This window comes from Leucoraja erinacea, chromosome 11 (genome assembly GCF_028641065.1).
Source record: "Leucoraja erinacea ecotype New England chromosome 11, Leri_hhj_1, whole genome shotgun sequence".
NCBI lineage: Eukaryota > Metazoa > Chordata > Chondrichthyes > Rajiformes > Rajidae > Leucoraja > Leucoraja erinaceus.
Genome location: NC_073387.1, coordinates 364,558 through 388,605, shown reverse-complemented (window position 1 = coordinate 388,605; position 24,048 = coordinate 364,558). Strand labels below are relative to the sequence as shown.

General features: G+C 45.1%; 1 protein-coding gene across 3 annotated transcripts in view; it reads left to right on the top strand.

The window, feature by feature from the left end:
- larp1 (La ribonucleoprotein 1, translational regulator) overlaps positions 1-24,048 on the top strand; it is a 131,036-nt gene that overhangs the window by 102,470 nt on the left and 4,518 nt on the right. For all 3 annotated transcript variants that reach the window (XM_055642542.1, XM_055642541.1, XM_055642543.1), the window contains exons 14-19: positions 6,079-6,290; positions 8,861-8,967; positions 9,559-9,716; positions 17,275-17,419; positions 18,466-18,575; positions 19,240-19,367. In XM_055642542.1, the coding sequence (XP_055498517.1) occupies positions 6,079-6,290; positions 8,861-8,967; positions 9,559-9,716; positions 17,275-17,419; positions 18,466-18,575; positions 19,240-19,367 (860 nt within the window). The remainder of the gene's footprint in view (positions 1-6,078; positions 6,291-8,860; positions 8,968-9,558; positions 9,717-17,274; positions 17,420-18,465; positions 18,576-19,239; positions 19,368-24,048) is intronic.

The window sequence follows — 24,048 nt, the reverse complement described above, 5'->3', positions numbered from 1 at the left end:
CAAGCTACGCTCATTGGCGTCAAACCCACTGTTGCCAAAAAGTTTGGAACATTTCAAAATCCACCGGCGACCAGAAAAACGGGACTGAGGAGACTACACGCGACCATACAGGCGACACCCCGCCGACCATGTTGCCTGGTCGCCTTAAAAACTGCCTAAGTGGGACAGGGGCATTACTTTCCTCCACCATTTGTAACTCCAGAAGCAGAGACATTGTGCGTTTGGAAGCTGTTGCACATTAACATAATTTGCCAAAGTTGACTCTGCTTTATTACACATTCAACGAGTGTCTGGTGCGTAGGGGTAGAGGAGGAGTGGGGACGACGGCGGGTAACATTGTGGCTGGGATGGAAGTGGTGAGAAGGGCAGTCGAGGGAGTGGCACAGCTGCCAGGTAGTATGGATTTTACGTATTTTGTATGGAAATGCGATAAGAATACTGATGTACGATTTTGTGTTGTTAAATACGGATTTTAAATATGGAAGTTCAGTTCAGTCTGAAGAAGGGTCTCGACCATAAACGTCACCCATTCCGTCTCCACAGTCGCTGCCTGTCTCGCTCCAGGTTTAAGCAGAGCGCTGTCAGTTTAACGCGTGGGAATTTAAACCAAAAGCTGTCGGATGGAGCGCTGTGGGATCTAAATATAGCGCTACCGGCTGGAGCGCTATGGGTTTTAAACAAAGCACTATGGCTCTACTTATAGCGCTATGGGTCACAGACTGTTCAGAAAAACTCTCGTATAACAATGAGTCTTTGGAATTCTCTTTGAGCCTTTGATTATTTTTCAGGCAGTGGTAGAATTCTGGATATGACTAGTGGTGAAAGGTTACCAGTGGAATTGCAGTTACAACGGGAATGGCCTTGATTTTACAGAACGGTGGGTGGGCTCAAGGGGGAGAGAGGGAGGGGTGGAGAGAGAGATAGAGGGAGCGAGGGAGGGGTGGAGAGCATGGCAAGAGGCAGGGAGAGGGAGGGAGAAAAACAAGGAAGGAGGGAGGGAGAGAAAGATGGAGGGGGAGGAAGAGAGGGTGGGCGGGAGGGCGAGAGGGAGGGAGGGAGGGAGAGAGAGGAGGGGAGGGAGGGAGAGAGAGGAAGGATGGACAGAAGAAGGAGGGAGTGAGGGAGGGAGAGGGCGGCTTCCAAAAGGGCTTCTTCATCATCATCATCTGGTGCTAAAAGCAGGAAGCAGCCGTTCAAACAGCAGTATACAAAGATGGCAATGAACGTACTGTCAAGTAAGGTGCGTAGAAGACATGTCAATTGGTAGCAAAGTTATGCATTCTTGTACTTACATGGGTATGACCGCACACAAAAAAAAACATTTTGTTCAGCAAAATGGCACCGTGTAAAAATACTGATTTCCTCAGCAAAATTCTACACATTTCACATTGTTCTTGTGCCAATTGGGTTGAATCTGTGGATGGACTTTAGACTTTACGTTAGAGATACAGCACGGAAATCGACCCTTCGGCCCACCTAGTCCGCACCGATCAATGATACCATCGTACCCTAGCACTATCCTACACACTTGGGACAATTTACAATTTTTACTGAAGCCATTTAACATACAAACCTGAAAATAGACACAAAAAGTTGGAGTAAGTCAGTGGGGTAGGCAGCATCTCTGTAGAAAAGGAATAGGGTTACGTTTTGAGTCAAGACTGAGCTACTCCAGTTTTTTGTGTCTATCTTTGGCTTAAACCAGCATCTGCAGTTCCTAACGACAAACATGCAAACTTGTACCACTTTGGAGTGTGGGAGGAAACCAGAGAACCCGGACAAAACCCACATGGTCACAGGGAGAACAACAAACTCCATACAGGCAGCACGGAGTACCTAAATGGGGACCAGTTCCCAAATAGGGAGAAAATCCGGAAATCAGAGGCACAAAGGGACTTGAGAGTGCTGGTGCAGGATTCCCAAAAAGTTAATTTGAAAGTTGAATTGGTAGTAAGGAAAGCAAACGCAATAATAGTATTTATTTCAATAGGGTTAGAACACAAAAGCAGGGATGTCATGCTGAGGCTCTACAAGGCGCTGGTCAGGCCGCATTAGGAGTATTGTGAGCAATTTGGGCACCATATCTGAGGAAGGAGTGCTGGCTCTGGAGATGGTCCAGTGGTTTACAAGAATGATCCCAGGAATGATTGAGTTAACATATGATGAGCGTTTGATGGCACTGGAATTTAGGATGAGGGGGGACCCTCATGAAACTGAATAGTGAAAAGCTTGGAAAGAGTGGATGTGGAGAGGATGTATCCATTTGTGGGAGAGTCTAGGACTGGAGGTAATTAACCTCAAAATTAAAGGATGTTCCTTTCGGAAGGAGATGAGGAAGAATTTCTTTAGTCAGAGGGTGGTGAATCTGTGGAATTCTTTGCCACAGAAGGCTGGAGGCCAAGTCAATAGATATTTTTATGGCAGAGGTAGATAGGTTCTTGATTAGTACGGGTGTCGGGGGTTATTGGGAGAAGGCAGGAAAATGGGGCTGGGAGCGAGCGATACATCAGCCATGATTGAATGGCGGAGTAGATTTCATGGGCTGAATGGCCTAATTCTGCTCCTATCACTTATGACACATATTTAAGATCGGACCCAAGTCTCTGGCGCTGTAAGGCAATAACGTTACCGCAACACCCCTGTGCTGTCCTGTGCAGGTTTTGAAACTGCTACTGGACCCATTTTGAAATGTTGGCACAGTTGGTAATACTTGGGTTACAAGTTTCTTGGCAAGGATATTATCGTGCTGGAATTTCACCAGGGATAGAGTGAAGAGTGGAGAAACTAGGCCTGGAGCAGAGGAGGTTATGAGAGGGCATCCTGAAAGGTGCATCAGTGTTTGAGGAACGTAAAGGAAGAAGGAAACTGTCCCAGCCGATCCAGTCTCCTCATAACACAACCCCACGAAGGTGGGTGAAGAGCTGTTTCCATACTGTAACGTTAAACACCGGGAACGCTTAGAATTTGCGAATGGCTCTCAATATCAGTAAATCCAATGAACTGATTGTAGACTTTGGAAGAGGAAGAATGAGGACCCACAATCCTGTTTACAGAGCTGCCAAGTAGTACGGATTTTCCGGATTTTGTACGGCAATGCGATAAGAATACTGATGTACGATTTTGCATTATTAAATACGGATTTTAAAAATCCGACCATAGATAATCGTAACGAATCACCGCAGTACCGGCCAAAGTGCAGCCGAGGATGGGCCCGACTTCCTGTTTCATTAACATACCACTCGCCAATGGAAAAGTAATAACCCAATGAAATTGACTGAAGAAATTTCTGTTTAAAAAATGCAAGGATATAAAAAGTCATACTGTATCTCTAAAAATGATCTATACTATTACTAAAACTCTCATCTTGACCACTTCCGGTCTGCGTTGTTTTTAAATTTGCACAATACACAGTACCCTATATCGCTAGGATTTTTTTCGCCACCTTACTCGCCGTTCTCTGCTCCAAGCGCACCAAGTTTTGTTCCAAATGGTGGAATATTACAAATGTTATGAAGGTTTAAAAAATCGTGAGATGAGCAGATTGGTCTTCTCACCTGTCAGTCACCATGAAGATAATGCCCCTCCCGGGGGCAAGGAGAATAAAGCCCCGGAGGCCGGGCGTGAGTCAGTCAGCCCGGAGTGAGTGAGAGTTGAGTCCAGAACTGTGAGTCCACAAGCCATTAGTGCGTGAACTGCGAGTCCACAAGCCGTGGCTGAGTGAACTGTGAGTTCTCAAGCCGTGGCTGAGTAAATTGTGAGTCCACAAGCCGTGGCTGGGTGAACTGTAAGTCCACAAGTAAGTCCCTGAAGGACATTTGCAGTGAAGGACTCGGTGTTCTGGGATAGCAACATTGTAGTCGGTAGGGCATTGTTACATCATAGCTGGTAAATGCCCAACAGTCAGTGCAGATTTGAGAGAAATCCTTCCCAAAGTGGGGTTTTGTAAACTTTTAAATGTCACTTTAAAACTTTTAAATCTCCCCAACTACATCCCTCTCCTTTTAACAATGTAAGACAACTCTCATAGCTTGTTGATTGACATCCCATTGTGTTGTCATTGTGGGCTGGCGAAATGTTCACGGCAGTGTATGTAAATGAGATCCCATTGTGATTGGAGGACTGTGAAATGCCATTGTGACATCATCACTGGAAGCTACCAGAAAAGTTTCACTCTCACAGTCAGTTATTATAGACATTAGACAATAGGTGCAGGAGTAGGCCATTCGGCCCATTCGAGCCAGCACCGCCATTCAATGTGATCATGGCTGATCATCCCCAATTAGTACCCCGTTCCTGCCTTCTCCCCATATCCCCTGACTCCGCTATTTTTAAGAGCCCTATCTAGCTCTCTCTTGAAAGCATCCAGAGAACCTACCTCCACCTACCTCCACACTGAGGCAAAGTTCTCAAAGTTGGCTTTTTTAAACCTTTAAATATACGTGAAATATAACATCAAATCTGAAGGAAACTTGACAAGATGGACGACGGGTAAAAGCTGAATGAGGTTCTACAAAAAAATTTGTGCTACAGTGTACTGTTTTGGAGTAGAGACAATCTCAAACACACACACACACACACACACACACACACACACACACACACACACACACACACACACACACACACACACACACACACACACACACACACACACACACACACACGACGAGACTTTAACAGTACACTAGACCAAGTGGGACCGTCCCCTCAACGCGCGGTTGTGTGGGGCGTGCGGCATCACACATACACTGACCACCCCCACCTACACTAATGATCCCCCTTGATATTAATATTATTAATTCTCTCCTTTTACCCCATCCCCCACCCTATCCACTCACGCATAGCCCCCAACTCGCCGGAGGGGGTAGAGAGGGCAGAGACAGGGGGCAGCGACCTCCCCACCATGCGCCGACACGAGGACCCCGGGCGGTCGTCGACCAAAGGACCGCGAGTTGGGCCACCGCAGTCTTCAGCTATGATCTTTGGTCTTCAGTCCAGGGCCCGACTTCATCTCCGACTGCGTCTTTTGAATAACGGGGAGGAGGGAGGGATGAGGGGGTGACATCACTCACAGCTCCAGGAAAAAGGCACGCAGACCCATTGTGACGTCATCAGCGAATGGCAGTCGTTTTTAAATTCAGTTTTGTTAGATTTTTGAACATTTTCATTAATATCTCGAGAAATAAAGCATTACACTTTCAGATAAGGCAATTTTGGACTGTCCAGGGGAAATGTCTGCCGGAATATGTAAAAATGTTACCGTTACTGCGTGGTTTTTTTGCGAAGATGTGATCACACACACACACACGATCAGAGTTTTATAAGTATAGAGATAGATAGATATGTGTGTGTGTACTTGTGAGTGTGTGTATATATATATACACTGAACCTTTTCTCGTTTATCATATTATTTACAATGTACTATGTTTACATATTCTGTTGTGCTGCAGCAAATAAGAATTTCATTGTTCTATCTGGGACAACTGACAATAAAACACTCTTGACTCTTTACTGCAATGGCAGTAATGAAGGCAATTGTAGAATTCAAACGGGAGTTATATGTATAGAGTCATACAACGTGGAAACAGGCCTTTTGGCCCAACTTGCCCATGCACACATATCTGAAAAAAGAATTTTCAATGACTAGGGAGAGGGTATTTGGGTGAGCTTTCTGGTCACTTCCCATACTATAATAATACCGTGATTCTCAGTCTGTCTCCCTTTTTCTCCTGCCCTTCCACTGCCCAACCCTTTTCCGTTTTGTTCCACCATTGGCAGCTCTTGTCTGGTGCCGCCTGCCACATCATCCTGCCTCCCCACATCCATACCCTTGACTGGGAACCTTGATGTGTGCCCTTCAAAATCCTTAACGCAACTCCGCCAAAGGCAGTTACTTGTATTGAATCCCTCATCTGAAGGAGAGGGGATGTATGTCTAATTGCTTAACTTTCAGTTCTTGAGGTTTTTGTTGATAACGTGATGATTGGTGGTTTATTAATCTATTTTACTGTACAGCATTGATAAAGGCAATTCTTTGATACGTTTACTTGGTGTAACAAACTGTATATCTGTTCCTAGCCCCTACAGATGTATTGGCCAACAAGTTGTTTGGTGCGGCTGAACCACCTGTGTCTTGCGTGGCACGATCTTTGCCAACAACAGTGCCAGAATCACCAAGCTACCGGGGTGCACGCACACCCCGTACCCCTCGCACCCCCAGATTAAAGGATCCAAGCCAAACGCCCAGGTTCTATCCTGTTGTGAAGGAAGGAAGGCCATTGGATGCAAAGGTAAGAGTGGCTGAATCTGCACCTTTGCGAGATATTGTTGAAGTTCTGGTCATTTAAGAAAAACTGTTCTTTATCAAACTGGGATATGGTATTTCAGTGAAGTAACTGCATCCTTCATCCAGTACTCTTGAATCATCGAATTATAGAAAATGAATGAGGCGTGAGTAGACCATTCAGTCCTTCAACTTCTCCCCAGTCCTAACGTACAAATCCAGCAGTTGGTATATGGTCTTGCAGATCACAGTTCCTCAAGTACATGTCCCAATTCAGCTTAAGAGTAAAGGGATGGCTTTTGCATCTCCCACTGTTGCAGGTTCCCATCACCCTTTTGTAACACCAAGGCAGAGGCAATTCACCATTATCTTACCTGGATTGGAGGACTGGAGAGAGATTGAATAGGTGGGCTTGTTTTCCGTGAAGTGGTGAGACAAATATATAAGCTTATGAGAGGCATAGATAGGTAAATGTTTAAAACGTTCTTCCCATGGTAGGGGTATTTTATTTTATTTTTTTACATTTTCAGAGGTTGATATCTGGAACGGGTTGCCAGAGCGGTGACTGAATCAGATACAAATACTGCAATTAAGAGTATTTTGACCATTAAATAGGCAAAGCATAAAAGAAGATGATTTTAATGTGGGCAAGGGATTAATGTAGGTGGTCAAAAAGATCAGTTTCAGTGTGGTGGGCCTGTTTTGTACAAATCTGGCCATTTCATATTCCCAATAATCCTTTAAGTGCTTTACATCTCTGCAGCTTGGTGTTTTGCCACTCTGTGAAGGATCTCAGGTCCACATACAGTCATGTTTAAGAAAGAACTGCAGATGCTGGAAAAATGGAAGGTAGACAAAATGCTGGAGAAACTCAGCGGGTGAGGCAACATCTATGGAGCGAAGGAATAGGTGACGTTTCGGGTCGGGACCCTTCTTCAGACAAGCAGGGTCTCGACCCGAAACGTCACCAATTCCTTCGCTCCAAAGATGCTGCCTCACCACATAGGGTCATAGTCATAGAGTGATACGGTGTGGAAACAGGCCCTTCAGCCCAACTTGCCCACACCGGTCAACATGTCCCAGCTACGCTAGTCCCATCTGCCTGCGCTTGGTCCATATCCCTCTAAACTTGTCATATCCATGTACCTGTCTAACTTTCTTAAACGTTGGTATAGTCCCAGCCTCAACTACCTCCTCTGGCAGCTTGTTCCATGCACCCACCACCCTTTGTGTGAAAAAGTTACCCCTCAGATTCCTGTTAAATCTTGTCCCCTACACTTTGAACTTATGTCCTCTGGTCCTCGATTCCCCTTCTCTGGGCAAGAGATTCTGTGCATTTTCCCGATTTATTCCTCTCATAATTTTAACACCTCAATAAGATCACCCCTCATCCTTCTGCGCTCCAAGGAATAGAGACCTAGCTTACTCAAGCTAGCTCAGACCATCTAGTCCTGGCAACATCCTCGTGAATCATCTCTGAACCCTTTCAAGCTTGACAATATCTTTCCTATAACACGGTGCCCAGAACTGAACACAATACTCTAAATGCGGTCTCGCCAATGTCTTATACAACTGCAACATGACCTCCCAACTTCTATACTCAATACTTTGACTGATGAAGGCCAGGGTGCCAAAAGCCTTTTTGATCACCTTATCTACCTGCTACTCGACCTTCAAGAAATGACCTTCATGCACCTACACTCCTAGATCCCTTTGCTCTACAACACTACCATTCACTGTAGGTTCTGCCCTTGTTAGACGAACCAAGACGACCTCACATTTCTCTGTATTAAATTCCATCAACCATTCCTCAGCCCACCTGGACAATCGATCAAGATCCTGCTGCAATTGTTCACAACCATCTTCACCATCTGCAAAACCACCCACTTTTGTATCATCACAAACTTGCTAATCTTGCCCTGTATGTTCTCATCCATGTCATTGATGTAGATGACAAACAGTAACAGGCCCTGCACTGAACCCTGAGGCACACCACTAGACACAGGCCTCCAGTCCAAGAAGCAACCTTCCACCATCACCCTCTGCTTCCTTCCATGAAGCTAATTTGCTATCCATTCAACTATCTCTCCTTGGATTCTATACACCCATCCTTCATCTTTATTACACAAAAGCAACCAATCATATCCAACCTTGTAAGGGTCATGATTGCCTTGGGATCTGAAATCTGAAAAATAATGCAAGCATTTACTTTGCATTGTGTTGCAAAACTAAGAGAAAGGAGGGTGAGTTTATGCTGATGTATTATATGCTGATATAATATGTGCATTTAACATGGTCTTCTAAAGCAGGCAGATTTAAAATTCATCCACATGCTGTAGTGAAGCAAATGACAGCTCACACGTGACTCCTTCATGGATTGCTGTCTTTCAGATATTTATTGCTAGTCATCACATCTCTGTTCTCTGCTGTTTATACGATGACACTTTGTATTTCCCAACTCTTAAACTGATTAAATGTCAGTGCACCATTAAGATGTGGTGAGAGCAACGTTGTCCATTCTGTGAAGCTAGGCACCGTACTCGTCGCAGGTGATGGAGGTGTTGACATTTATTGCAGACTCCCCGAAAGCGCAAGACAAGACACAGCTCAAATCCCCCTCTGGAGAGCCACGTGGGCTGGGTGATGGATTCAAGAGAACACAGGCCGAGGGCATCCTCCTTCAGGTTAGTGGGTCCACACACTGAGTCAAGCTACTGTTCTAAACAAATGGTCTGAGGTCACTTCCAGCGAGATTAACATGAAACAAATGTTCAGGTAATATTGCAGGAAACGGCTGGTGGAGGGGTGGGTCTGAGTGCCATTCTGTAAGCTCTAGATAGAGAGGGTGTGGCCGGATGATAATGAGGTGGGGTTCTGGGAGTGTTGGGCATAAAGGGGGTGATGGATGTAATATTATGATGAGGGTGGGGGTGAAGGATGTAATGTTATGGGAACCATGGGGGGGGGGGGGGGGGGGTTCTATTATGAGGCCTGTTTTTTTGGGGGTGGGGGGGGGGGTTGCTTGACAATATGAAAATGTGCTCGCTGTTGAATAAAGGCATAGCAATAGCCTGACGTTGGTACAGTGTTTGGAGGTGGATGGCCCCTGCAGTTTGAGACGGATTAACACCGTGGCATCTGCAGAGAGGGGAGTAGTTGGGTAGGCATTAACTTCAGAGGCATTCTCATTGGGCACTTGGATTATTATTGCAGAAGTAGACTTGTATTAACTTTACAGTTACTATTAGATGTTAAACAATAAATGTTGTTTTCAGTTCAAATGCCAGTCCTTCTGAAGGAATCCCAGTGGCTGGTGGTTACGGTTGTACACCACAATCTCTTCCCAAGTTCCAGCATCCTTCCCACGAGCTGTTGAAGGAGAATGGATTCACACAACACGTCTACCACAAGTTCCGCAGGAGATGCCTAAATGGTAGGTGCCTAGTGGATGTGACAACGGACTGCTCCCCTTCCCACCCCCCCTAAACTTTCTGATCCCACTCTGACTCGCCCATTTCTGTCCTCTTTGTCCACCAACTAATCTCTTATTTTCGCACCCATTCCAATCCTGGTACCAACTATATATTTCATCCTTCGGCTCCCCCATCTGGTCTGGTTCCATCGACCCTTCGTTCTGCTAATGGCTCGTTTTATTATCTTCCCGACTGATCAGATTCCAGCACTGGCAACTTTGTGTTGTGTTTATCACCCACCTAGCTGTCTCCACCTTCATCCTCCTCTTCCTTATTTCTGTCTCAATCTGCCTGTCATCCTTCACCCTCATTCTTCCAATGACTCCTGTCTCGTACAGTTTTGGTCTCCAAATCTGAGGAAGGACATTATTGCCATAGATTGAGTGCATAGAAGGTTCACCAGAATGATTCCTGGGATATCAGGACTTTCATATGAAGAAAGACTGGATAGACTCGGCTTGTACTCGCTAGAATCTAGGAGATTGAGGGGGGATCTTATAGAAACGCACAAAATTCTTAAGGGGTTGGACAGGCTAGATGCAGGAAGATTGTTCCCGATGTTGGGGAAGTCCAGGACAAGGGGTCACAGCTTAAGGATAGAGGCGAAATCCTTTAAGACCGAGATGAGAAAAAAAAAATTCACACAGAGAGTGGTGAATCTCTGGAACTCTCTGCCACAGAAGGTAGTTGAGGCCAGTTCATTGGCTATATTTAAGAGGGAGTTAGATGTGGCCCTTGTGGCTAAAGGGATTAGGGGGTATGGAGAGAAGGCAGGTACGGGATACTGAGTGGGATGATCAGCCATGATCATATTGAATGGCGGTGCAGGCTCGAAGGGCCGAATGGCCTACTCCTGCACCTATTTTCTATGCATCTACATCTCACCACTCCACCCTGATGCAAGGCTTTGACTCAACAGGTCCTACCCCACAGATGAGGTCTGACCCACTGAGTTTCTCCAGTAAAATGTTTGTTGCTCCAGATTCCAGCATCTGGAGCCTTGTCACCTTTCCAACCAGTTGTTTGATGTCTGTACAGGTATTGTTAGGTTGAAAGGTTGCTCCAGTCTAAGACTCGCATGGAGCAGTAATTCCTCAATAATCATTTATGCACCTAGAAAGGAGGTGCAAATCGGCTAAGGGGTGAGCAGTCAATGTTACCCAATCAATGGTATCTGGGCAAATTAGTACATGGCCGTTCTTCTGGGAACTGCGATCTGGTCCTCATGGGAATAGGACTCATACTGTGGGAAAATTCACTGAAGCAAGCTGTTGTTTTCAATAAAACAAGTTGGGCTCAATATTGAGATGGCATAATTATCAAGGTTTAGTTGAAGGGGTATTTAGCGAGGATAAGAGGCATAAATGCAAGACAAAACAGCCTAACCATAACCCAAATGTAGCAGGAAGGAGCAGGGGGTTTTCCAGGAAATGTAGATTGACACAAAAAGCTGATGTAACTCAGCGGGACAGACAGCATCTCTGGAGAGAAGGAATGGGTGACGTTTCAGGTCGAGACCCTTCTTCAGAAATGGAAGAAGTGGAATTGAGTTTGTCAGACGCACATGTGTGGTGAGGTAACGGTACGATGCCAACTTGCTTGCTGCAGCATCACACTAAAACATCAATTATGCATAAATCACACATTCTTCAAGACAGTGAAAAGAAAATGGCTTACAAAAATCAAGGTCTTAGTGCAAATGTGCATAATTCGAAAATGTCAATGGTAGTGCAAGAGGTAGTCCCTGGTTTTCAGTTGCTGAGGTGGGATTCCGATTTTGCAGGTAATTTGTAGAAAAGTAGCTGTTCCTGACCCTGATGGTGTGGGACTTCAGGCTTCTGTACCTCCTGCCCGATGGTAGCAGCGAGAAGATGGTGGGGATTTTACTTCGGAGTCACGTGAGTGACTACGTGAAGAAGGGCCGTCCGTCTGCGTGCGCGTCATTATGTCTGAACGCAAACGCGCGACGGACTGGCAGAGGCACTGCGTCCTCCCAGGCCGTTAGGGGATGGGCAGGTAAGGAAAGTTGAACTACTTACCTGCGTTCTTTCGGGCTTGAAACTTTTTGTAGTTTCAGAGCCCAGATGTCGAGGATACGGTCCGCGGGGAAGTCGGCTGCCGAAGACCGCAGCATATCCCAGTAGCGGGCAACGGTGTTTCCCAACATTTAGCGCCGGCAGCTGAACCGGCAGGAGACTTGTTGCAGGAGGAGAGCTCCGTTGGTGGTCCTGCAGTACGGGAAAATCCACCCGCAAGTCAAACAACCCGTTGACTCAGAAGAGTCCGGGGAGGAAAAGGGATACCCTCCCTCAACGGAGAGCGTCTGAGGACCACTCTCCCACATAGGAGCAACTTTTTGGAGAAGTTGCTCCAACAATGACCTGCTCTAAGGAGAGAGCTTTGTCAGCCCGGGGCCTACAGCAGCAGGCAGTACCGGGAGCCTCGCACAATGGGGCAGCCCAATATCTTCCCCTTTGGAGGGGGAAGTACATATGGAAGAAACCACTCTGAATCAGAGTACAAAAGCAGGGGGGGGGGGGGGGGGGGGGGGGGGGGGACCTTCCCAGGGACAAGCAGAAGAAAGGAAGTAAGTAAGTAACTTTTACTTATATAGCACTGTTTGTTAACTTGCACCAAAGAGCTTTACATAAAATAAATAATAAGCACAAAAGAAAATAAATACTTCTGCAATCATCCAGGTTCCACTGGGTGCTTCCCTGGATAGAGATCTAGAAAATGTCTCCTGCCCTGAGGAGAGGAGCATTCACGGTCAGTTTCAGTCTGACCCAAAGCAAGAATCTCATTTAGGCCCGCTGGAGGGGCCATGTCAGCGCAGGTATCCTCAGGGGCCTGCGGCAGCACCTGTTTTCAGGGCTACCTACAAATCTCACTCTCAATGGAGGAGAGTGTGAGTGATCAGTAGGTAACTGATCTCGAATTACAATACTATACAGTACCATTTATTTGTCATTTGAACCTCACATAACGTTCAAATGAAATTTGACTTCGAGATCAGTAGGTAACTGATCTCGAATTAAAGTATGAACATACTGAAGCACATGCATATGGCCTCAAGAGACAGCAGTTGGCAGAATATCCGCACGCTACAATGCCGGCAAGGGAACAGCGCTATCAGGGTGACTTTGGAGAAACCAGCCGCCGAATCCTCTCTTCAGGTAAGACCAGAAGAAGGAAGCAAAAGCTGTCGGACCAATCAAGGTACCAACGACAAGCAAACTTCATCAGTAGGCGACAACACACCCCACACCTCCATAGGGGGTAAGCGGTTCACTGAAGCCGGTGGTAGCTTGAAAGCTGGGCATGGAAATATGATCAGAGTCGTCTTTCAAGGCAGACTCAGAATTATGGCCAGAATTGTCCGACAAGGCAGGCTCAGTATGATGAGGTTTTCAGACCAAGACCCAAGCAGAGGTCAGGAGAAACATGGAATCCACACTCCCTACCAGTCCTACTCCCAATCAAGGAGAGAAAAGGAACCCGCATCAGGGGCCTTTGGGCTTACCACAAGACCACCGGTAGCCATGGAGGTAGGTGGGTCTGGGTTTACTGAAACAAGGGATTGTGGACCAGTTACATGTTGGTAATTTTACTCTTGTGTTTTTGTTCAAAATGACAATAACATGAATTTCAGATCTGGTTTTAAAAAACAGATAACAACATGTGATTATTTTTTACTGCACAATATACATAGTTTCGAAGCAGACTTGGAACTCAGACCTGAATTGGCTTCAAGGCAGGCCCAGTATTTTGGGCAGGATTGCCTTCCAGGACAGGTGACAGATGGAGGATGTCACTTCATTTGTGCAGTACAGACTTTTAGAAACAGCAATTTTTTGTTACGGTCTAACTACTGTTTTATAGGAGCTTCCTATAAAATGGTCACATGGCATGCATCGACCTCAAAGATGCATACTATTCGGTGTCTATTCATTAAGAACAGGAGATATTTGAAGTTTAACTGGATGGCATGGCTCTGCCAAATGGGTTGACATCAGTTCCTAGACTATTGACTAAACTACAGAAACCAATTCTGGGACTACAAAGGTCTCAAAACCACATAGTAATGGCATATTTGGAGGACATTTTCATTTTGGAGTCACCAAGAATTGGCAGAAGCATCAGTCAAGCAAACCAAAACCCTGTTTGAAAGAATTGGTTACCTCATCCATCCAGTTAAATCAAAATTGACACCTACAAGGGTAATTGATTACCTAGAATTTACTATCAAAAACAGTAAATATGTTGGTGACTTTGCCTAGGGGCAAACAACGATATTAATTGAGCCTGCAATGACCTGATAGTCAAATTCTAGCCATCTATCAGGCAAACAGCGAGTGTAATTGGCAAATAGTAGCTGCATTCCCAGCAGTACGGGCCTTTGCATTACCAGAACTTACAGCAAGCAAAGGAACTAACACTCAGATTACATGCAGGCTGAATTGGCAAACTATGGATTGCCAGCAGAGGCCATTGTTGAATAACTATGGTGGATAACGAATGGGAGACAGCTCAGGGAAATTTTGCTCGAAAGCCATCGAGGGTTCTTCAGTGGCTAAGGATGCAAGTGGCTAAGGATGGGGCGACACCAACACAGTCTAAAGCTGTGGGGGCAGATGGAATGAGCAGAAGTCTGTAATTCCTCAACACATGGAATCAATTACCCAGAATTGTTGGGGGCACAATATGGACTCAAGGTTCTCTGTAGCGAAATGCAACGTTCAAATTCAGATTGATAACACCACTGCGGTGGCATATATCCATTTACAAGGGTGGTGTAAAATCTGTATCTTACGTCAGATTGTCGAACCTCATTTGGCACTGGTGTATCGAGAGGAATATTTGGGAAATCTACGAGGTAGATATAACACGGTGACAGATGCTGGATCACGAATGTTTAATAACAACACAGAATGGATGTTGAATCAGACAGTATTTAACAAAATAACTACACGATTTGGCATACCAGATGTTGATCCGTTTGCATCTAGACTAACCATTAGTTACCCAGATATGTGTCCTGCGAGCTGGATCCAGGAGCAAGGCAGTGGATGCTTTCTCCCTCAATTGGGGAGGAATGTTTATGTATGCTTTCCGCCAATTTGTCTCACAAACCGATGCTTGACAAAAATCAAGCAAGACTAAGCCACAGGCATATTGGTAGTGCCAGATTGGCCTACTCAAGCCTGGTCCCCAAAAATGTTGGGAATTATAGTCCAGCCAGTAATGGCTGTACCCAAGAGCAGGGACCTCCTAGTGAACCCAGTTACAGGGAGCAATCATCCACTACATGAACGTATAACTTGTTGGTCTGCAGATTCTGAGGAGGCCATTTCAAGGCATAGGACTGTCCGAACAAATACAACACAGTTCGGATAACGGATGTCTTGGAGTTCCTATCAACTGTACTATAACTATAAACTAAGTTATAGTGCATCTATAGTGCCAGAGGCGCACTCTCCTCCAATCTGATGCCGGAAGCAGGGCACAGTTCGATAGGAACGCACCCCTTTACAACAAAATTCATGAAGGGAATTTACAATTTAAGACCTCCAAGGCCAAGGTACACTGACACATGGGATGTGAGCGTGGTACAAACCCTACTTTGACAGTGGGGACCGCCTATAACTAACCCTGAAGGTGGTATGCTGACAAAGAGTCCAGACACTGCAAAAGCTACGGTTGGACTACATGACCACCAATATGAACAACATAACATTCCTAATCAGGAACCTGATAAAACAGAGCAGGCCAGGAATGCCAGGGATGGAGATCCAGTTCTTGGCATATCCAGAGGACCAACGGTTGTGTGGGTGGTAACATACTAACACCACTATCTGAGAGTTACGGAGAACCTCAGAGGCTCAGAACAATCGGTCCTCATCAGCCATAAAAAAACCACACCAAAAGGTGTCAACTCAAACCATCTCCAGATGGTCAAAAGAGGTAATGGCGGTAGCAGGAGTAAACATTTATATGGTTAAATCTCACTCCACCAGGGCTGCATCTACGTCGGCAGCAAGAGCTATGGACGTGCCCCTTGACGACATCCTAGTGGCTGCAGGATGGACGAATGAAATAACGGTCCACCGGTTTTAAAACAAACCCATAACCAGACTGGGGGTGTTTGCACGTACCATTTTAAGTTCTGTCCCTTAGTTTCCCCCCCAAGGTTGGGAGGGGTAACTTTTTTTTAAACTTTTCTTTCATTTAAAGCATCAGTTTCTTTACTTAACTACGTAATGTCTGAATGCTTTAATGATTACACGCATCCATGGTCAATCCATTCAGTGTGTGACGCCTGGATTCGTAACCGGCGTAAAATCACAGAGCTTTGAAATCTTCACGTAGTCACTCACGTGACTCCGAAGTAAAATAGTAAGATTAAACGAGAACTTACCAGTTTGAAGTTTGATCTTGATTTTATGAGGAGTTACGATGAGCGATTACGTGCCCACCGCTCCCACCCTCATACTATCAAGGTCATATGGAAGTTCTAGTTTCTTCACAATCTTACTATTCTCAGGTCTTCTTTTTATCTGTGATTTAACACCGCTGCTTTGAAGATTGACGCGCACGCAGACGGACGGCCCTTCTTCACGTAATCGCTCATCGTAACTCCTCATAAAATCAAGATCAAACTTCAAACTGGTAAGTTCTCGTTTAATCTTACTATTCTTAATGATAGATGCAACCTTCTCGAGGCAGCCTCCACTTTGATGGGAAAAGGGGTTTGTATGTGATGGACCGGGCTGAGTCCATCACTCTGTGCAGCTTCTTGCATTGGAACTGCTGTACCAATCAGGATACTTTCTACAATACATCTGTAGATGTTCGTTAGAGTATTCAATGACATGCCAAATCTCTTTCAACTTCTAAGAACATCTGATCAACTGTGCACCTTGATTAGTTGAGTTTAAAGGTACAGCGTGGAAACACGCCTTTCAGCCCACCAAGTCCGTGCTGACCAGCGATCACCCATACACTACTAGTTCAATCCTACGCACTAAGAATCCAATTAACGTACAAACCTGCATGTCTTTGGAATGTGCGAACCTACAGGGAGAACATACAAACTCTGTACCGACAGCACCCGTAGTCAGGATCAAACCAGGGTCTTTGGTGCTGTAAGGCAGCAACTCTACCGCTGCACCACCTTATTCATGATTACATCTATGTGCTGAGCCCAGGACAGGTCATCCGAGATGTTAATGCCCAGGAAGGAATTTGAAGGAAAAGTAATAAGTTAAAATCAATAGTTCTCCATCTGAATGCACACGGGGTAGTTGAGTGAATAGCACAAATATAAATGAACGCATATGGTCTGAGATCATTTACAGGGATCAGGTTGCAAGGTAACTAAGGCTAGGATTCAAATATATTGAGATATTTGAGGGGAATAGACAAAAAGAAAATGTGATGGGGTGGCGCTATCGAATATGTTCAAAGCAGAGATTGATCCTTGTATCTGCTGCCCTCTGACTTGTCATTCTCCCACAGAGCGAAAGAGATTGGGAATTGGACAGTCTCAGGAAATGAACACACTCTTCCGATTCTGGTCATTCTTCCTGAGAGATCATTTCAACAAGAAGATGTATGAAGAGTTCAAGCAGTTGTCAGTAGAGGATGGGGAAGAAGGTTACAGGTAACCAATGTCCTACAGCAGCAGGATCACTTCCTACATTGCACTCCAGCCCGTTCATCTTTGTTTGTTCACATTTGGACATGGGTGATGTGGGGGGTGAAAGCCATGGGTCTGCCATGGCACAAGAGCTCTGTACAGACTCATGAATGAATGGCCTTTTTTGCCTGATGTTTGCTGGGGAAGGTGTGAGGGTGGTGTTGAGTAGCTTGGGATATTGCTAAGAAATACAGAGGAAGTGAATGCAGAGCTCGGTCCTTTGGCCACATGTGATTAGATTCATGCATTTGATTGAATTCATGCATGATCATTTGTAACCAAGGCCCATAAACTGTTTGTAGTCCATGTTTGCTACACCTGCACATGATTCCTGTACAACACTGAGATCCTATTGAAAAGAAAAACTGTAATCCACCATTTGAAAGATTTCTAAATGTCCTAATGGCAGTGGATGGTGCAGAGCATTAAAGTGACAGCAACTAGAACCTTGCAGTCAGTCACCCTTGCATCCGAGAAGAAGGTGCTCTTCAAAGTCCTCAACCAGTCTTCATTTGCTTGTGCCCACTGGAGCAGACCACATTTTGAACACTAATTGCCTTACACCAGTTGAAAGTAGTGCAATTAAATCAGTGCTTCAGCTGGAAAGACAGTTTGGGCCTTTGAATGGAGGGAAAGCAAAAAAATTAAAGGGCAGGTACTGTATCTCCTTCATGGGAAGGTGCTGTAAGAGGGGGAATGATTGGTGGAGATGAGAGGAGTAAGGAGTTGTAATGGGAATGATCCCTTTAAAATGCTGAAAGCTGAGGGAATTGGGAAAAGGGAGGGAAGAAGACTCCGGTGGTGCAATCCCAGGGAAGATTGTTGCTGTTTATCTCTACCGTCATGCCTCAAACCACACCACTTTTGTCAGAAAGTCATGCAAGCACAAAAACAGGCCCTTCAGTCAACTTGCCCATGCTGACCAAAGTGCCCCATCTACACTAGTCCCACCGTCTCATGTTTGGCCTATATGCCTCTAAACCTTTCCTATCCATGTTTGTCTGCTATAGATACGGGCTGGAGTGCCTTTTCAGATATTACAGCTATGGCCTTGAGAGGAAATTTAGACCGGAGATATTCAAGGATTTCCAGCAAGAAACCATTGCGGATTATGAAGCAGGTTAGTTGTTGCTTTGTAGCTGACTTGGTGTATGTAACAGATTTATTCTGGGATGTGAATGACAATGGTGAGTCTTCAACAGGTTCATAATGACTGGTTTTCTTGCTGCCATGAGAATTCCATTAACTTGACTATTCTGTGGCTCTCTGGTCACTTGTGCCATCATTATTAGAAAAGTGCAGTCAGAGAGACGGGCTTCTTAATGTTGACGTCCCCCAGCCTCTTATCCAAGGATGTCCTAACCTCCCATCCATCGGAGTCCTAGTGAGCATCCCGTGCATCTTCACCAGACCCAATGAGCTCCTCATTGGAGAAAAGATATCTTTAAAAAAGGCAGTGATTCTTCCCAAGCTCGTTTGCTTTTTTTATATGATGGGCTTGGCCACCCCTATCTACCTTTATTAGGAATGTTTAGAATGTGTGGGATTGTATTTGGCATTTGGGGCATTGTCACTTCATGTTTAGCTATGGGTAGATTTCACATCCTTGGGGCACTGGGGTGGATAGATTTTGAGATATTTTGCATAGATTTCATATCCATGGGGCATTGTGATGGGTAGATTTTGAAATATTTTGGGTATATTGGCATCCATGGGAAACCTGAGACCTGTAGAACTAAATTATGGTAAAGTTGGCATTGTCTGTTTTGTATTTGATACACTAGGGCAGCTGTATGGACTCGAGAAATTCTGGGCCTATCTAAAGTATTCGAAAGCTAAGAATCTGGATATTGACCCAAAACTTCAGGAATACCTCGGCAAATTTAAACGCTTGGAAGACTTCCGGGTGGATGTAAGTACCAGTTTCAATGTGAAACTTCCAACAGTTGAATAACGAGTCATAGTTGTACCACATGGAACTAGGTCCTTCAATCCAAATCGTTCATGCCAACCAACATGCCGTTTGAGCTCATCTCATTTGTCTGACCAATAACCCTCTCAGCCCTTCCTATCCATGTACCTGAATGAATGTTTTTTCAAATGTTGTAATCATACCTGCTTTGTGATCTGTGCTGGGATTTCTGCTGTTTGAGATATATACAGTGCCCTCCATAATGTTTGTGACAAAGTCCCATCATTTATTTATTTGCCTCTGTACTCCACAATTTGAGATTTGTAATAATTAAAGTGCACAGTGCCAAATTTTATTAAAGGGTATTTTAAAACATTTTGGTTTCACCATGTACAAATTACAACTGTGTTTATACACAGTCCCCCCCATTTCAGAGCACCATAATGTTTGGGACACATGGCTTCACGGGTGTTTGTAATTGCTCAGGTGTGTTTAAATGCCTCCTTAATGCAGGTATAAGAGAGCTCTCAGCACCTAGTCTTTCCTCCAGTCTTTCCATCACCTTTGAAAACTTTTATAGCAGTTTATCAACATGAGGACCAAAGTTGTGCCAATGAAAGTCAAAGAAGCCATTATGAGACAGTGAAACAAGAATAAAACTGTTAGATACATCAGCCAAACCACAAAATCAACTGTTTGGAACCTCATTAAGAAGAACGAGAGCACTGGTGAGTTTACTAATCACAAAGGGACTGGCAGGCCAAGGAACACCTCCACAGCTGATGACAGAAGAATTCTCTCTATAATAAAGAAATATCCCCAAACACCTGCCCGACAGATCAGAAACACTCTTCAGGAGTCAGGTGTGGATTTGTCAATGACCACTGTCTGCAGAAGCCTTCATGAACAGAAATACAGAGGCTACACTGCAAGATGCAAACCACTAGTTAGCCTCAAAAATAGGATGGCTACGTTACAGTTTGCCGAGAAGTACTTAAAAGGGCAACCACAGTTCTGGAAAAAGGTCTTGTGGACAGATGAGACGAAGATTGACTTGTATCAGAGTGATGGCAAGAGCAAAGTATGGAGGAGGGAAGAAATTGCCCAAGATCCAGAGCATACCACCTCATCTGTGAAACACGGTGGTGGGGGTGTTATGGCCTGGGCATGTATGGCTACTGAAGGTACTGGCTCACTTATTTTCATTGATGATACAACTGCTGATGGCAGTAGCATAATGAATTCTGAAGTGTATAGACACATCCTATCTGCTCAAGTTCAAACAAATGCCTCAAAACTCATTGGCCGGCGGCTCATTCTACAACAAGACAATGATCCCAAACATACTGCTAAAGCAACAAAGGAGTTTTTCAAAGCTACAAAATGGTCAATTCTTTAGTGGGCATCAATCACCCGATCTGAACCCAATTGAGCATGCCTTTTATATGCTGAAGAGTAAACTGAAGAGGACTAGCCCCCAAAACAAGCATAAACCAAAGATGGCTGCCATACAGGCCTGGCAGAGCATCACCAGAGAAGACACCTAGCAATCACAGACTTCAAGCAGTCATTGCATGCAAATGATATGCAACAAAATACTAAACATGACTACTTTCATTTACATGACATTGCTTTGTCCCAAACATTATGGTGCCCTGAAATGGGGGGACTGTGTATAAACACAGCTGTAATTTCTACATGTTGAAACCAAAATATGTAAAAATCGCCTTTATTAAAATCTGACAATGTGCACTTTAACCACATGTGATTTTTTCTATTACAAATCTCAAATTGTGGAGTACAGAGGCAAATAAATAAATGATGGGTCATTGTCCCAAACATTATGGAGGGCACTACTGTGTGTGTGTGTATATATACATATGTTTATCTCTATCTTTATATATATATATAAAATTATAAGTGCATATAAATGTAGATGGATTTGTTGGTACATTTGCATTGAGTGCTGGAGTTGTGGACTGAGGAAGGCTGTCATAGTATACATTGGGATATAGATGAGTTACAGTAAAGGGCAGAGAATTGGCAGCTGGAGTTTAATCCGAGTAAGTATGAGGTGTTGCACTTTGGGAGGTCAAATGTAAGGGGAAAGTATACAGTTAATAGCAAGACCCTTAACAGCATTGATATGCAAAGGGATCTTGGGCCCAAATCCATAGGTTCCAGAAAGTAGAACACAGAGTGGTTAAGAAGGCGTATGGAATGCTTGCTTTCATATGTCGGGGCATTGACTGTAAGAGTCAGTAAGCCATAATGCAGCTTTATAGACCTTTGGTGTCGGTCGCATTTGGAGTATTGTATGCAATTCTGGTCGCCGCATTACAGGATGGATATGGAGGCTTTGGAGAGGGTGCCAAAGAGGTTTACCAGAATGCTGCCTGAATTGAGGGATATTAGCTATAAGGAGAGGGTAGACACAAAATGCTGGTGTAACTCAGCGGGACAGGCAGCATCTCTGGAGAGAAGGAATGGGTGACGTTTCAGGTCGAGACCCTTCTTCAGACTGAGAGAACTTCAGGCTATAAGGAGAGACTTAGATTCTTTTCACTGGAGTGCAAAATGTTGAAGGGAAACCTGATAGATGTATACAATTATTAAAGATATGGGTAGGTAGATGGACAGAACCTTTCTCCCAGAATGGAAATGCCAAAGACTAGAGGGCCTAGGTTTAAGGTTAAAGGGGAAAAGGTTTGAAGGAGATGTGTGGGGCAAGTTTTGAGGCTGTTGGATGTTTGGTAAGCACTGACAAGCTGATGGTGGTGGAAGCAGATACGAGTGGTGTTTAAGGGGCTTTTGGACGGGCACACGTATATGCAGTAAATGAAGACATATGGATCATGTCCAGCCAGTTGAGATTAGTTTATCTTGGCATCCTGTTTGGCACAGACATTGTTGGCCAAAGGGTCTGTTCCCATGTTGTGCTTTTCTATGTTCCATGCCCTTTATAACTTGATTCCCCAACCCTGGGGAAAATACTTTATGCATTCACACTTTCTATGCCCCTTGTGATTTTATGAACCTCTAAGATCACCTGCAGTCCCCTATGCTCCAAGGAATAAATTCTTAGCTTGCCTAACCTTTCCTGGAACATATTTGTAAAGCTTTTCTCCACTCTTTCCGCCTTAAAGGCATAATTCCGATAGACCAGAACTGAACACGATACTTGTTGTGCGCCCTCACTAACGTATTGTACAACTACAACGCAGCATCCTAATGTCTATACTCATTGGTCTAACTCAGGCATGCCTAAAGCTGCTCCCACCACTCTCTCCACGTGGTCACTTTCATGCAACTATGTACTTGTACTTCATGGTTCCACTGTTCTACAACACTCCCCAGGGCCCGACTGGTCAGTTTGAAGATCCTGCCCTGCCGGTTTGACTTCCCTAAATGCAACTCCTCACATCAACCATTGACCTATCCATGCTCCATTCTCATCCCCTATGAACACACAGCACTCTGCTCACTTAGCAGCAATCCAAACATTGTTGTTAAACCCGCCAACAAGGGAGATGCTGTTGTAGTCTGGCGGGCTGACCTCTACCCTACTGAGGCCAGCTCTCGGACACCTCATACCTTCCCCTTGACCACGACTCCCCAAGCGAACTCCGGGCTATCATCTCCTAGACTGTTTCCAATCTCATCACCTCTGGCCACCTCGCCTCACAGCCTCCGACTTATCGTTCCCAGACCCCACACAACCAATTTCTATCTCCTGTCCACAATCTGCAAACAGGGCTGTTGTTTCTGCCTGCCCCTGCACCACAGAACTAATCTCCAAATACCTGATTCCATCCTGTACCCCCTTGTCCAGTCCCTTCCAACCTTCATCACAGACACCTCACACACCCTCAACTTTCAATTTCTAGTCCCCCCCCTCCCCCCCCCCCCCCCCCCCACCGTTGCCTCACCATTACCATGGATGTACAGTCCTTTTACAACTCCATCTCCCTGCCTGGAAGGTGGCAAGACCCTCTGGTCCTTCCTTGAACAGAGACTTGATTAATTTCCCTCTACTGACGGAACTTGTCCTCACCCTCACCAACTTCTCTTTTGACTGCTCTCACTTTCTTTACTTTAAAGATCTAGCCATGGGCACTCACATGGGCCCCAGCTTTGCCTGCCTTTTTGTCATTTACATCAAACAGTCTTTGTCCCAGGTGTACACTGGTCCTATACCTGACTCTTTCTCCACTACATCGACTGCTGCCTCCTGCACCTGTGCACAAGTCATTGCTTTCATTAACTTCACCACTACCCCGCACTGCCCACTTCTATCTATTTACAAATGGGCTGCCCAAACAGACCCATTGCATCTGTCTGCTTCTGCCCCACAGAACGCATCTCCAAATACCTTGATTCCATCCTATACCCCCTTGTCCAGTCCCTTCTCACCCACATCCAAGACATCCCACACACCCTCAACTGTTCAATAGCTTTCAATTTCTAGGCCCCATTGCCTCATCTTTACCATATACATATAGTCCCCATCCCCCACCAGGACGGTCTCAAGGCCCTTCAGTTCTTCCTTGAGCAAAGATCCAACTCGGCAGCTTGGGCAGCATCTGTGAAATGAATGGGCAGATGATGTTTCGGGTAGGGACTCTTCTCAAAATGTCATCTGTCCATTCCCTCCACAAATGCTGCCTGACCCGATTTCCTC